The sequence below is a fragment of the Monopterus albus genome, unplaced genomic scaffold, assembly GCF_001952655.1.
Source record: "Monopterus albus unplaced genomic scaffold, M_albus_1.0 scaffold428.1, whole genome shotgun sequence".
Lineage (NCBI taxonomy): Eukaryota > Metazoa > Chordata > Actinopteri > Synbranchiformes > Synbranchidae > Monopterus > Monopterus albus.
This window is the reverse complement of record NW_018128308.1, coordinates 153,695-169,560: the sequence shown is the minus strand read 5'-3', so window position 1 is coordinate 169,560 and position 15,866 is coordinate 153,695. Positions and strand designations below refer to the sequence as shown.

At 45.9% G+C, this 15,866-nt stretch overlaps 1 protein-coding gene across 1 annotated transcript in view; it reads right to left on the bottom strand.

Moving 5' to 3' along the window:
• The window catches only part of adgrg6 (adhesion G protein-coupled receptor G6), a 61,802-nt gene extending 46,390 nt beyond the window's left edge, over positions 1-15,412 (bottom strand). The window contains 2 exon segments of the mRNA XM_020586880.1: positions 9,160-9,251; positions 15,222-15,412. Of these exon segments, the coding sequence (XP_020442536.1) occupies positions 9,160-9,251; positions 15,222-15,223 (94 nt within the window). The 5' untranslated portion in view covers positions 15,224-15,412.
• Between the last annotated feature and the right edge of the window lie 454 nt (positions 15,413-15,866).

Below are 15,866 nucleotides of genomic sequence, written 5' to 3'. Positions count from 1 at the left end.
AGACCTGAGGACAAATTGATTCAAAAGTCAAATGAAAAGGTTTACTTCCACCAAGACAACAGCGCTGCACCAAACTCCACAAGAGCCAGACACATCTGGGTGGTTTACAAGATACCAACCATGCACATGCAGAGACATGTCGCCAGTTAGACCTAGGAAAAAGTCACCTTTTCCAAGGAAGGCAGTCAGATTGTGTGCCTCTCTTTAGAAGTGAGAACAAAACTGTTATATACCTATAATATATTTTAGAGTATAGTGAGACCCACAGACAGTAGAGAGGTAGCTCAGCGTGCACTGACTGCCAGCACAGCTAGAACACTGTCGCTTGCCATGTTTACTTGTATCTTCCTGTCAGGATGCCACTGCTGAGACTACATGTTGCACCTGAACAGTCGTGAAATGCATTTGAAATGTTGTGTTTAGGGTTTTGTCACGGTGACCAGAGAAAGCGATGCCCAGCCTGCTGAGCGGCTGCAGACGCATCCTATTCTAAAAGCCAACGTGATCAGGTTGGTTTGTCAGAGAAACTAATCAGTGATCGACTTGGATTACTTTGATTTTTCACTTGAAATGTACATGTTAGCCTTCATCATTTTCAACAGCAGCTGGAACAATGAACTGCCCCTCATGAACAAAAACAACAGACAAGAGCTGCAGTGGACAGTGGACGGCTGGTCTCTGCTGCTCGGGCTAACAACGGCCTCCGTTGATCTCAGCTTCACCACAGCCAACGCACTGGAAACGTCACCAGCCCCAGTATGTGTGTGCGTGTTTAACCCTTATTTATCCAGGACATTCATCCACCTCCACACACTCACAGCACAGACCGGACACTCAGTGCCTTAATGTGCACGTAGACAGGAGCTACTGAAGCAGTTCAGACTCTTTGTCCTAGTCACACTTTTTTCAACTTAAAACCTGCTATTTCTCTTGTTCTTTGCAAGACTGTGTAACAACTTTGTAACCGTCCTCCCCTCATGTGTTTTGATAATGGTGGCGGAGACGCTGTCCAACATGTCGCTCCACACAGTGAAGGCCATTGCACAATTCACATCAGATTCATCCTCATCTAACCATTCAGTGACCCCGGTGCCCTGTGGATGGAGGCTCTGTCATCTTGGAGAAGACCTCTCTCATTTGCTCTGATTTTCCTTTAACTTGTCACACATCTGTGCTTTTGCTGTGACAGTGAATCTTCTGTTACCCTCCATGAAAAACTTTCCAAAGCCTCCTTCTCAAACTTACAGGGAGACGAGAACTTCTCTACATTTGCAAAGTATTTCTTTGATTTTTGAATCCCACACCACTATTCGCAGAAGAATCTGAATCCGGTTTAGGAAGGGACATGTGCACACACACACACACACACACAACTGACAGCAAGTGAACCGACACCAACACCAACGCCAATGCCGGACTGATGATCTACGCAAACACCAGGCCACTGTGCACATTCATGCCCTGTACATATGTATTCACAGCATACGCACACATTTATTACTCAATGAGATTCAAGTGACTTCCACTCCATCGGAGCGGGCAGCAGGTTTGTGTGTGAGTGAAAGAGAGTTTGGTGTGAAATTTCAGGAACATTTGGACGCAACATCAAAAAGCAACAACCTCCTTTTTCCCACTAATGGAGAAGCTCGAAGCAGTCAAATGATCCACACAGCGAGCCCTCTCTCTCTCAGTGCTATTTAACACACAAACAGGAGGCTCTCTGGGAGTGCAGGCTTCTCTTGCTCTGACCCTCCATCGCCCCTGATCCACTGATTTCATTCCATTTGTAGTCAGTAGCTTTGTTCCTAAAAGCTTCCTCTCAAGTTTCTGGCAGCACAACCTCACGTTTCTCTTTGCCCTCTCAGCTCCATTCTGGCTGTGGAAGCTGTGAACCTATGCCCACCCCCCCAAGCACATCAGAAGACAAATATCTAGATGTTACCCTGATGACTTACAGTAGCATCAGGCTTCACCACAGGGTGATTTTTTTTCCTCATCTTTTTCTTCCTTGCCAAATCTCAGTGCCTACATTACCCACAATTCAACTCAACTGCTGAGAGTTTAGTCAGACATTGGGTCATCGTTTCCCTCACTTGGGGATTTTCCCTGCATCTTAGTATCAGGCAGGTAAGATACAAGGAAACAAATGCAAGGAAAACATGAGGTGACATTAATAACAATGAGACATCCTTTTGTGCGATCCCTCATCTGAAGCATCCAATTACCAGCTGAGCTCTTATAAAGGGGCGCGTCGAAGGGTGTCTCATGTACCCTAGCTCATGGCTCCTTCAGCAGCCAATATAAGAGACCCAGAACATCCTCAGTCGTCTAATAGCAGCTAAAGAAGCCTGCAGCAGGGACGAGCAGCGGCTACAGAGGTCTGGTGGGACCAGTTCTGTCTAACGCCACATCCCAAGATGGTCGGTACTTTTTAAACACAGATGGGAGCTGTTTTGTTTTCAGAAATACTGACTTTATTGTCTGGGTAATGAGCTGCTGCCTTAGTAAATCAGGCACTGGACACACCCGGTACTTTATCTTTACAGCAGTGTCATGTGCATCATTTGTTAAAGCAAGGGAGTGAGGACACCTGGAACCTGATGCTGATTCTCTGAGAACCCAGGGCTGTCGCTGATTTGCAGTTTTAGCTACATTACACTTCGGACTGCCGCTCCTTGGCCGTTACTGTTGGATCTGTCTGTATCAGTTCAGTCAGGAAGTTATGTTTTATATACAAAACGTAGCAGGGAATGTTGTCAATGTATGTATCTGACATGTTGTAAATATGTACTAAGACTAACAGCATATTTGTTTTCTGCCAAAATATCCCCTCTGACATCCACCTGTGGTAAATGAAGTGCTAAATAAAAAAGCAGGCGTTCCTGCACATCACCCAGACAACGGGTATGTTTCCTGTTTAGCTGCTCCTCCAGGGAGAAGTCGAGGCTAACTGGTGCTGACACCCATCTTAAATTTCAGTCTGTTCTGAGTTTCTCTCCAGGAGCGAGCTGCAGACAGAACTAATGATACAGGCCAGAAAACAAACAAAAAAAAAAAAAGTCAAAGCTGTACATGCTTTAAATCAACGTGCACCAGTGCTGACTGTGCAACTGATTCAACAAGACAACTGTTGTCTGGGTCCGGAGGTGTCTGACCACATGGACACACTGTAGATGAACTTTAAACTCTGTCAGCAAATCAAACACCTGAGACTGGAGGAAGCACTGCTGTTCCTGGCACACTGGGAACCACTGTGGAGCCTGAAAACCACTGCCCGTCTCCCCTGATGCCGCATCCATCCTGCATTACTGCTGTACAACGCCAGCACAGAACTCGAGCATCCTCATGCAGTTTCCTTCATTTGTCCTCTGCTAGCCAGGGCAGAGGTCCGTTTCTTTAATGTTACACACTAACAGCAAACCAACAGGTTCAGGAGATACACAGCACAGTGTAATATGTCTGTAGCCTGAACCTGTAGAGCCCATGGCTGGTTATGACCAGTTGTGTGACTGTGTTGAGCCTGTAACACAACACAGTGCTGACACAGCTGTGGCTCGGGGTCAGTCCTCTGTGTATAAACAAAATTTAATAAACAGTTGATCCGGTTTTCATTTTTATTTCATCAGCACTTTGAGTCTGTGAATAAATTCAATTTATTTCACTTTGACTCAATTTTGATCCAGTAACACACAAACTGGAATCAGTCCACAGAGGAAACACTGAACCATCAGGGTCATCAGATATTCAAATTAATCCCTTAATGGTGGAAACATCTCCCGCCGACTGTGACAAGCTGCCGCCCCGACATGTCAAAAGCAAACAGCCATCTAAATGTAAATGGCAGTGCCAGCAGTAGTCCTGCACTCATCACACACACACACACACACACACTTTATTAATGGCTCCTCCTGCCAACTCAACTGAGACATTAACAGACACAAACCATTTTTGTGTGGGACCAAACCCCATCACAGAGCAGAGATAACTACTGAGCACAGATGAGTCACCGAGCACTGCTCAGACTTCAGACTGTGTGTTTTCTTAGAGGTCAGATCAGGTTGGGTGCAGGCGGGTTTATTAGCATCTGTGTGTTTGTGTGTGTGTGTGTGTGTGTGTTGCTTGAGCTCATTCACCCTCCAGTACTTCTGACACCTAAAGAACCCTGAGACACAGTCTCATACAAACATGTCGCTTTAATTATCGAGAGCCGTGCGCGTCTGAGCTGCTAATTACTGGCTTCACTTGGAGCCGGCAGAGTGCTCTGTCCACATCTCTTATAATTGTAGACGTCACCAACTCTACCTTTTCCTGCAGCCTCTGAGGAACATTTATGTAACTGAATGGGTTTTTCACATATTCCCTCTGTGGCCTTTCTGCTCTTGAAGCACCGCAGCACTGAGAGACGTGAGACTGAGGGTTGGTCACATCCACAGAGGAGTCACATTCAGATGCTTCTCTCTTTAGTTTGAGCCCTCACAAAAATATTTGATGATTAAAAGTGAACATACTGTATTTCTACTTCAGCTGTTGAACCCTGAGCGCCCACTACTGGCCACAGTGAAGCTTTCTCAACAGCAAATAGAAAAAAAGAAGAGCTGTGACACTAAGGGGCCAAAAACAGCAGTGGGTCACTTGTACAGCCTTGCAAACTAATTGTCCTGTTGCTGTAGCTAGCTCAGCTAATGTAGCTAGTTGGCTACTGTGGCACCTAATTATTAAAGTGACCCCAGTGTCTGGGGGAGATGGTCCAAACGGTTGTAAAACATGTTTTGACACATGCCACTAAGTTAAAATGTCACAAGTATAATGACTGTTATGTTCAGCTTCTTACTTATAGCCCAGTCAGTGTACAGTGACTCTATGTTGTTGCTGCTAATGTTTGGAGCTACTCGCATCCCACGATCCATCATTACTGATCTTTGTGGAGATGACGTCACTCTCCTTCTTACTCACTCTGGTTTGGTTTAAAGTTATTAAGATAATATGTTAAAATGGCTTAACTCAATGTCCAGACCTCCATCCATCCATTGTTTTTAAAATCATTTCTAATTCAGCAACAACAAGAAGAAAGGAGCTGCTTGTTTCGGTGTCTATAAGTGTTACTGTGAACCTGGGTGTGCAGCGAGGTCACGGCCTGGCCTTGTACCTCTGCAGTCACACTGGGAATCTCCCCCCAGTGTTCGGCCAAACACAGCTACTTTCTACTGCCTGGTTTGTCAGCCGCCCACTTTGCACAGCCGTGTTCGGCAAGACAGCAGGCTGGAAGCGGGAGAAGTGAGTGATGACATGCTGAAATGAGCCTCTGAAGACGTTTGTGTCCTGCAGCAGTTCCCACACCGAGAGCAGCCCCGACATGTGGGGACCCTGCTGTCAGAGGCAGTGCTGAAACTGCAGCCCGAACTCCTGCTCAGTTACCCATCACACAGTGGCGGGAAACAAAAGGCCATTGTTTTCAAGCTGGTGTGTGTGTGTGTGTGTCTGTTGGGGGGGGGTGTTCAGCTCAAGCAGAGTGACTTTTCTAAAAGAAGCAGCAATAATTGAAAAATAAGTAGAGGAGAGGGGCGGGGGGTGGAGGTAAGTGTACACGTTACTCCCTCAGGGTGGATTTATAGCAGTAAAGCTCAGATGAGCTGATACAGTGACACCATTTATGTTTAATTTAATTGGCTTCACAGTGAAAAGATCCGGGGTTTCCACCCCATCGCCACAAAAGTAGAGCAGTGAGGAGAGAGAGAGAGAGAGAGAGAGAGAGAGAGAGAGAGATCATTTTCTACTGTGTGGTAACACGGTATGGTTTGGGTTAGGGAAACATCACCTTTGAGCTCATTTTAAAAAAGTAACTTAAGAAAACATTAGTATCAGCTGATGGTCCACAGACACTACACGTCCATCTATCAGCAGCTCAGCTTTCATTAGCATCTGGGGTCAACGCACAGTTAGAGAAGATGCAACAGACCTTCCTTGTGACTCTGTGGTTAAAGTATGACAGAGAGGTGCCAGGAAACAGGAGCTGAGGAGAAAAGGTAGATACTTTCCCCTTTTCCATCACATCTGATTTGACGTGGCCGCTGGCATTTCCCTGTGTCTCCAGGAACAGAGAGAAACTCCAGCACGGCCCAGATACTAAGGGCACTCTGCCTGTGTCATTCTGTCAGACATTAATCCTGGAGATCAGTCGGCTTCCATCAACCCGCCCTTCTCTCTTTTCACCGCTTCGTCCTTTCAAGCATTTCTCCCGCATTCTTTTACTCGCATTCCTTTGTCCTCCCTCGCTCATTCCTCCGTCAGCCCTGTGTAAACGCTCCACTGCTTGCTTTCTCCCTCATCTCCTTCTTTGCTTTCCTTCCCTCCTTCCAGCAGCTGAATACAGTTGTAGCCACATATTGTGACCAGATGAAAGAACAGCAGCCTCCTGTAGCTGGTGAACAGCCAGGACGTCTTTGTGGTCAGTGAGCAGCTGCAGAACCAAGAAATCAGACTGGTGCTGTGTGAAGATTCGACCTTCTCCAGGGAGTCGGTCATCACATTACAAACAAGGCAAAACGTCTTTGAAGACTGGATTTACAAGTTAAAACTGTGATTTTAAGAAACTCTTCAGATATTTTCTCTACAGCTTCTGGAAGGGTTCAATTGGATAACAAGAGGCTCAGGATCGGACTACCAGCCTTGTTGGTATGAGCTGTCCTCCAGCCACATGGCCCTGACACTGAGCACAGCCACAAAAGTTCATGGAAAGCCTTCTTCAACCGTTTGTTCCCCGTGCACAAATCCAGCTCTTTTCATAAATATGTTTCCTAGTTTACTGTGGAAGAAGGTGACTGTGTGTAGGGTCCTGTGCTCAACCCCATCCAACACCTGTGGCATGAACTGGGAAGGCGACTGTGAGCGAGACCCTATCACCGCGTTGGGCCTCCCTGATGCTCTTGTGTCCAAACGGGAGAAATTCCCTGCAGCTGGTTCAACATCTGGTGCAAAGACTGAAAGCAGGTGTGTGGAATGAATTAAGGAATAAACGTGGCTGGACTCTTTGAGTGTCCACATACTTTTGGCAGAGATTCAGTGAGTCAGCTGGCTCTTGTCAGACCTGAAAAACTATTTTAATTAAATGCTTAATGAAACCACTGTGTGTGTGTGTAGATGTGCCTTTGTATTACCTACATCATGAGGACCGAAACCTGTTAGCACACTCACACTGTGGGGACTCGGCCAGGGACTAGCTTCTGGTCCCCACAAGGAAATCGCTGAATTTCAGGGTGGCAACATGGTTTAGGGTTAGGATGAGGTTAGGTTAAGTGTTCAATAAATCAAAGTCTAACAAATTACTGAAGAAGCAAAATGAATAACTGATCAAACAAACGTCCACAATCAAATGGATCAATAAGCAGTTGTCTACAATATTAAAAACTACAGAGTTTCTGAAACGTTTACGTGCTCTGTGGCTCAGAAACTGCCCATAGCAGCAGAATACGTCGCAGACAGTTTGTCAAACAACCATCTGACATTACAGCAAACAAAGAAGTGAGCGCATCACTGACGGGCACCTGGTGGCGTGTGTGTGAAGCAGGAACAGCTACAGCCAGTGCCGCTGTGTGCGTTAGGATCAATGTCTGTGGAATGAATGAACCAAAGCAGCAAAGCGCGACTCCTGTGGCGAGCCGCTAACATTTCAGCATGATTCAAAATCAAAGCACAGACGGGGATGATAACTGACTGCAGTCGTGACTTCTTCTGCAACATGATGAGAGTTTTGGTTAATGGAAGCATGGAGAAAATGAGGCGTGCTCGAGCTCAGACGTGGAAAACATGAGGCAAACTGAAGTGGGATGAAGTGAAGAAGAAACAAGTGTATGGAAGATGGAAACACGGGAAGAAGAAGAGACACAGATGAAGGGTGGAAATCACTGCTGTCGGATGAAAACGACGCATCTCTGAGGACAGTGGTTTTCCTGTGAGTTTTGAAAAGAGCACAAAAAGCTTTTTACCAGGTTTCAAGGATCATTTCCATGTTGCCAATGGAGCTTTCATGAGGAAAACCACAGTCCAAAACTCTCAGCGTCTCCGTCATGTGAGAAACATTTTAATCGGACAGCAGCAAAACAACATGGAACACAGGACGGCAACAAGCAAAGCACAGGGGGTCAACAAGAAAAGCACACAGTTACAACAGCGTCCGACCAAGTGCTGTACTGCTTCCCAGTCACTTCACTCTCTCCACTGTGCTCCACCAACATTACAGAGCACCCAGTAAGTAAACAGGGCTCTTGGCTGTGAAGTGCAGAGTCGCTGTTGGTTTAATCATCACACAAATGCTGGAAAATGACATTTAATCTTTTGTCATTAAAGGCACAGCTGCCCGGTAAAGTACTGAACTTTCTGCATGTCATTTAATTAGATTATGTTACTCAAATATAAGTCGAGGCTCATAACGTGGCCACTTGACATAGAGAAATAGGGCCTCAGCTTCAGCAAGAGGATAAAGACTCCTGAAATGAGATTTACTGCGGACACTAAAACTATTAGGTTCAATTATTCACAGTCCAGCTCGAGCTGAGGCTGCAGATGACTTTATTACTTGACGTCTCTGTGCTGGTGCAGTTGCTCTCACAGCTCTCTGCTCTCTACAAGATGTTAACGTGAGCTCTGTTCGAGCTTGTCACGTGCAGCTCTGTCTGACTGGGTGATTAATGGCAGCCGGGAGGATGTATGTGTGTGTGTGTGTGTCTCTTCTTGTGCAACACAACAAACCACACATCTGCACACCGTCCTCATGAGGACGGTGTGCAGATCTTCACTTTTAAAGAGAAACCTCCCCTGGTCCTCACAACCACGAGCACCAGAGCAGCACACAGCAGGACCAGGGTCTGTTAACTGTATCTCACACACACTGACGGACACACAAACACCAGACTAGTCCGGTGTGATCCCTGTGAAGTGTACTAGATGTTGCAGAAAGACACTGACAGGTGAAGCACAGCTGTGGAGTGACGCTCCGACGCTGAGCTTCTCCATCCAACAGCTGCATGAAGCGCCAGTTGGACGGACTGTGTCCGTTCTGACTCTGACAGCTGTGAGAGCAACTGGTTTTTGACTTCCTGTCAGATTAAACCCTGATGTTTCCTGTTCAGATCAAAAACAGAAACAAGATGAGCTGGTTCCTACCGTGCTTGTGCAGAGTCATCCACAGCAGTAAAACGGGGATGGCCAGAGAGAGCCTCCGCCCTCCTCCTCCTCCTCCGCCTGTAGAGGACTCCCTGAGGGAACAAGAGGGAGGATGTCAGTCAGCAGTGGGCTGTGACTATGTACTGGTTTTCTTTCTGTGCAACCTTCTGTCACTGGGAGAGGAGGTCGGCAGCCACACTACTGGCCCTGATGGACTCCCTGAGCAGGTGGACCTGTCGCTGCTCCTCTGCCCCTGTTCCCACCTCGTGTCACCACTGTCACACACACACACACTTTACTGCCCGTCTTACTTTGTACACATTTATTATTACTAGTGCTACTGTGCACTTGACTGTGTTCCAACCTTCTATATCATGTATTTCTTTCACTGTCATTTGTGCCCTGCTGTCGTAACACCTGAATGTCCTCTACAGGGATCAATCAAGTATTAAAGTTTGTGCGTTGTGTGTCTTGGTGTGATCAGCAGAAACAGGAAGTGACCTCTAAAGCACTGACATCAGAATAATGTGGCCACAGCTTCTCCAGTGTGTTTTCTATGATTAAAAATTGAACATTGTTTTGGGCTGTTGGTTGGAGGAAACAAGACATTAAACAAACTAAACTACAAACAAACAAAATCGATCAATTCATCATAAAAATGTCAATGTGTAAATCAGTGATGTAAATAAGTGTTCGGGTTAAGTCCAGCGTTCCGGCGCAGGACAGGTGATGTCAGCAGGTCACACTGTTCCTCACATCTGCTTCACACGTCTGCTCTGCTCTCAGCCTTCCACCACACGGGTCCAGACTGAAATATTATCCTGTGACTGCGGTTCCATCACTAGCTCAGAGTTTCTGTTCATCCAGTACTTTGGTTTATGACCAAGTACCTGCAAACCTCAACACAGTTCCATTAGATTTGTGTTCAGTGCACAGACAGAACACAGAGGACCTCAGTGATGGGATTCAATAACTTTAAGCAGCACCTGAACTTTTTCCGTCTTTTCCTGATCAAACTGATGAATTATTAATCACATACTACACTGAAATTCAAACAGTACAAGCTGGAGACGAGGAATGTGAAACAAGATGGAGACGCACTGTTTCTAATAAGTTGTTTACTGATGATGCTCATCTGAAGTGAACTCGACAGTGTGTGCATCATAAATATTTAAAAGTGAAGGGAACGGAACTCAGTTGAACGTCTCTGTCCAGCTCTGTGGCGTCCAGCGCTGCAAATTCATGCAGCTCCTGACATTAAGGAAAACTCGCCTCTTTGTCAAGTCATGCATCTTGTTGCCTTGTTCCCCCCCCGCCTCCATCTCCAGCATGGAGATGGGAGTGAATGACAAGTGGAGCGAGGTCAGCGAGCAAGGCTGCGGACACAACTGCATAAAGAGAGCGATTCATGCATCTGCAAACGCTCCGCCTCGAGGCAGACATTTTGTGGCCCAGAACCCCAGATCACACAGTCACACTGAGGGTGTCGCTCCAGAACAACAGAGGTCCACCTTGAACTAAAGGAAGCAGCCTGTTCCAGCAGCGGTGCTCAGATGTCTGCCATACAGCACCGACTGCAAACCAGCACTTTCTACAAACCTGTGAAAATGTGGAGAAACGAGCAACACAACCAATCAGGCTGAGGTTTTATAAATGAAGGAACAGTATCAAAAGCCTGTCATTTTGTCATTTTCCAGAGACGTCAGGCTCTTGGTGCTGTGCTGGCTCCCTGTGCCAGTGACAGTAATGGTAACTCTTCTCGAAGCATGGCAACATCTGCTGGGAGAAAGTCACATCATGTTCACGGTCTACAGCCTCTGTGCCCTGGGTTCACCACCACACCCAGAAGAGAAACGTGGCTTCTCTCCAGGAGCCAAACTTTCAAAAACACATCATGACTTGCTGCGTCGTCTGCATTTGTAAACTACTGACAATGAACACATCGAATCGTTAGGCTCCACCTTCTTGTAAAACTAAGCCCAAGTCATTTCTCTCATTGCTCTATGATAAACAGACGGGCAGAGAACAGAGCACTCTTCCATTAAAATTTGGAAAATCACTTCTTAGGGCTGTTCTGCCTTTCACTCTGCCAAGTGAATCTGACACGATTAAAACGAGCCTGTGACCCCTTTTGGGTCACGAGCCTAGGTTTGGGAACGACAGCTCCATTCGATAAAAATCCATCGTTATCCTTTGTATTTATTTATGAATGAGGCCAAATCAATTTGTCAATCAACTGAGAGTTAATGGATCAACATTTTTCATGAAGAATTGTTCCTCTGTGGGAGATTCTCTCTGTTTTACATCATAAACTGAACATCTCTGGGTCTCAGGTGTCTTTAGATTTTAGGTGTTGTCTAATAAGATGCTTAAATGACAGGTTTAACAGCTGTAACCCCCGGTCTTTGACCATTTTCTGAATAAATGATTGTTTTATGAAATAACCTTTATACTTGTGTATTTCCTTTGTTTGCTTTCTTTCTTCCTTGTTTGATTCTTAGTGAGATCTCTGAGTAGAATGTGATTCTTTCTCTCGGGCGATTTTAATCTCATGATGTTCACGTTCTGCTGCACTGACAGAGCTCAGGGCTCCACACGGGCCTCGGGGCCTCAGAACTGCTGCAGGGTTTATGGCGTGTACTTTGCAAACCTGTGCTCTTCGGTGAGTTACTCTCCAGGTGTGTTTACATATAGCTGCTCCCCCCACCGCCTTAAAACAAGTGCACAACAAAAAGCCTGAAGACTGAAGGAAAGGGAACTTTCATCCAGTGATTTATGGCCACTAGGGGGCAGAGGCCTCCACAGCAGGCAAACAAACACAAACCTAACATGTCATCTCTTTGCTGTAGCCAGCGTTTTATGCAGCAGCTGCTTTTTCCCCCTCAGGCAGACTGAGAGCAACATGATTATCCCAGTGGTGTCTGTGTCCCCTGAAGAGCCTCAGCCGACTGTTTCCTCTCTTTTACCTCTGTGTTTGGTCTCCACCACCTCCTGAGGGAAACCTCTGGCTCTGGAGCTGCTAAATGCTCCTCTGTGCTCATCAGCTGGTCTCTGACCGGGTCTGTCTGCTGCTTGCTGAGCAGGTCGTGGACAGCATGATTACAACATCTGGGTCCTGCAGCTGGAAACACTGAGCCCAAGGCAAAACTAGGAGCTAAGGAGGTTAAAATGCTCACCAGAGCTGCAGAGTTCACTGCAGGTTTACCACAGTTAGTGAGACCTCTAGCGCTGAACCTGTAAGATGTATAACCTTAAGCAGTGGTCAGCCAGTTGCTCCTCCAGCTTGGTGGCTAGCTAGCCATGTTAGCAGCTTGGTCGCAAACAGGAAAACAAGCTAACACAAAGATACATTTGTACCATAAACCTTTTCTCACAACTGCAAACCAGGTCCATGAAGAGAACTACACGGTGCATATCAATCCATTCACATCGACACAGCCTGTGGGTAGAAAACTGAAGAGAGCAGAAGCTTCAGGTTTCTCGTTCACTGACCGGTTTTGAACCTGATCGTCAGACCCAGCGTCCTGTTAACTAGGAGACCGGTGTTCTGTCAGATTTTGCTACCTTGTCGAGAAATACTACCTTGTTGCAAAATCTATGGACTGACTAACCCCACCCCAATCCATCCCCCTAACCCTAACCACGCAAAATCTGACAGAACACTGGCCTCAGGTCCACTTCCTGCCTTTTCTGAACCACTGAACTACATCTCCCAGTCTTTATCAGTGCTGCTCGGCAGTCACCATCTCATCACCATGAGATGCATATCTGGGAAAAACTAAATGAACTTTTGCAAAAGCACTAGACAGGACGTGTTTTCTTTTAACCCATCTGTTCTGACCTTAACAAAAGAGCATCTGTATGTTGCACATGTACAAGACAAACCCATGTCTCCTTTTTGGTGCGACCACCACCCATCCAGCCACCTCAGCACCAGCTCTTCATGGTACCAGAAATGTTGCTAGTCAACACAGACCACTGTTTCCATCTCATCAGAGCCATTTGGCAACGTACATGTCGACAGACGGCTCACTCTGCTCTCTGTCAGCTCCACTGCATCCAAAACCATTTGTGGGTGGATTTGCTTGAAAACACCCTCACCCAGTCTGCAGTGACTCCTAAGTGTGCACAGAGACAACATAGGGGAATGCCTCCTCCTTATCTTCTGATGAATGTCATCAGGATCCAACTTTAGCTGCAGGTGCAGAGATCAAATCCTGCCCTTTGACTTAATTAAACCACATTCCTTCTGCACCACCCAACCCAAACAGCCTCTACATGTCTGTGTCGATCAGCTACACCTGCGTCAGCGATGGAGACACAGGTAACCCCCCCGACATGCTTCCTGTCAGCAGGCCAGTTTCTGACATCACGCCAGTCTCCTTTTAACCACTACGTGCTGAAACCTTCCCGTTCTAGAACACACCAGCCTTCACAGATTGTGTAACAGCTGGCAGGGACCTAGTCCGCCTTAAACAAGGCGGTCTGTGAGAAAGCAGAGCCCCGAGATTCGCACCGCTGCAGCTTGACTGTGGAGATGCTTCGCTCTTAGACTAACTTTCAGTCTTCTGAGGTTTTGTACACGTACTTGTATTTCACAGGGGGCAAATCAGTGAAAAGAGTGGGAGTGTAATAGTGAAGGTGTCCAGAGTTGAACCCACCTGAAATACATAAATGGGGTGGACAAAATAACAGAGACAGCTCTCTGTATGACACTGTACATTTATTGCATGAGTTGTACTGTTTAAATTGTTCCTGCAGTGATTTCTATCAACCATATTCACTTTGCCAAGGATTTCTCTTCTCTACTAACTATTCCCGCATGATGTGCCTTCAATATTATGTCGCTCTAATGTGCCAGTAATGACTTCATGTTAATGTAAGGCATCACTTTAATGCTCCCATCTGACATCCCTATAACGCTCCAGCAGTGAATTAACCCTGTTACAGAACCGTTTAGTGGCCCTACCATATTCCTCTTCTGTCACTTTGTGTAAAACTTCCATGGCCTTCCTTTTATTGCCTCTGCTGTATCATTAGGATGCAACTAATAATGATTCTCATTAATAATTAATCTGCTTGTTTTACCTTGGTTGGTTACAGTGAAATAAAATGTTGGGGCATCAAAGGTTCATCTTTTTTGCTTCATGATGACAAAATGATTAATCAGCTATCTGACTGCTCCCACACTCAGCAAAGTGATCAATCAGCTTGTTGTTTCAGCTGTACTAATCCTAATCAGTATTTCTGGACTGGTTCCACTTGGTTCAACTGGCTGCGGCCCTGTTTCCACTCATTAAATCAGCAACATATCTACTAAAGCATTACTACTATTTTCCTAGAGTACGTTGTTGTTTCACTGATGATCCTGTTCCTACAAAAGCTTCTGTCACTTTTCCTGCTTGAGGAGAAACTCTCTGCTCATTTGGTGGAGACAAATTGTAAACATATGCAGCTATAGGCAGCCAATAACATCATGGAAACACCTCGTTTTCCTTTTTTCACTATTCCAGGGCAGAGTTAAGCTCTCAGGTTAGAAAAGGGACGGAAAAGATTCATTTCTGTGTCCGTTTCACATGATTTTCCTCAATAACGACACGTCAGTGAAATTAAAACTTCGCTTCCATGTGAGAGTCAGGCCGTGACTGATTAGTTAACATGTCCTGGCATCACGGAGCGCTCGGATGGGAGGAAAACGCGCTGCTATACGCGTCTGCTATACGGACACAAGTTGTTGAATATGAATTTAAACTTTAAAAATATCTTTTATTTCAAAGTATAAAAGCTAAAAGTCCAGTTCAGGCTGGAGATTAATTAACTAGCAGGTTCAAGAGCAGTAAACTGGGTCACAGCGCGGCTTTGGATCAAATTGGAGGACAAACCCAGGGCTTCAGAAGCAGACGCATCAACCACAAACAAACCTAAATCACTTGACAATACATGTTAACATATCCAGTGATGTTTCTGGATATGTTACAATCAGAAGCACCAAAACAAAACGCTGACAAACGACGCCATCAGACCCATCAATCAGGTTTAGGGTCAAACCTTTGAGGACTCACATGTTTTCACTGGAGCGGCAGCTGGTACCCTGCTCGGATGTCCTTCCTCTCCACGAAGTTTTTGGTTTGAAGTTTTTCTTGTGCTGAAAGTTGTTCACGAACTCCAAAGCAACTTTCCCAAAATCCCAACTGCGCGTCACTGACGCGCAAAAGACCCCAGAGTCTGTATATAGAGAGGCGACTGCCCGCTCTGTGAGGATGCGGAGTCTGAGCGCCTGGTTTGGAGGGCAAGAGGTGTCAAGACAAAATGGATAGGACTGTAGGCTGTACTTCCGGCCAGGATGTCAAAATAAATGTAGCCGGACCGCTCCAAGGACAGACATTAGTCGGATAGAGAAAGATGGACTCAACCTCTGGATTGTCGTGGAGAACTGAAAGTGCTGCAGATGATACTGACGTTTAAACTGACTCAATATAATACATCCAATGGCAAAATGTATGTTTAATAATGTGCATGGTCCCTTAGAGAAACAAGATGATAAACGAGACAAAACAATGAAAATGATGAATAAATAATAAAATGAACTGAACCGTTTAGAGAAAACAATGAAACAAAGTTCAGCCATTTTGAATGCCATCCCATAATGTGGGGTGATAACACAGTAGGTGCATATGTTCAGTGGTTTGAACCGAACCGTGGTAGAC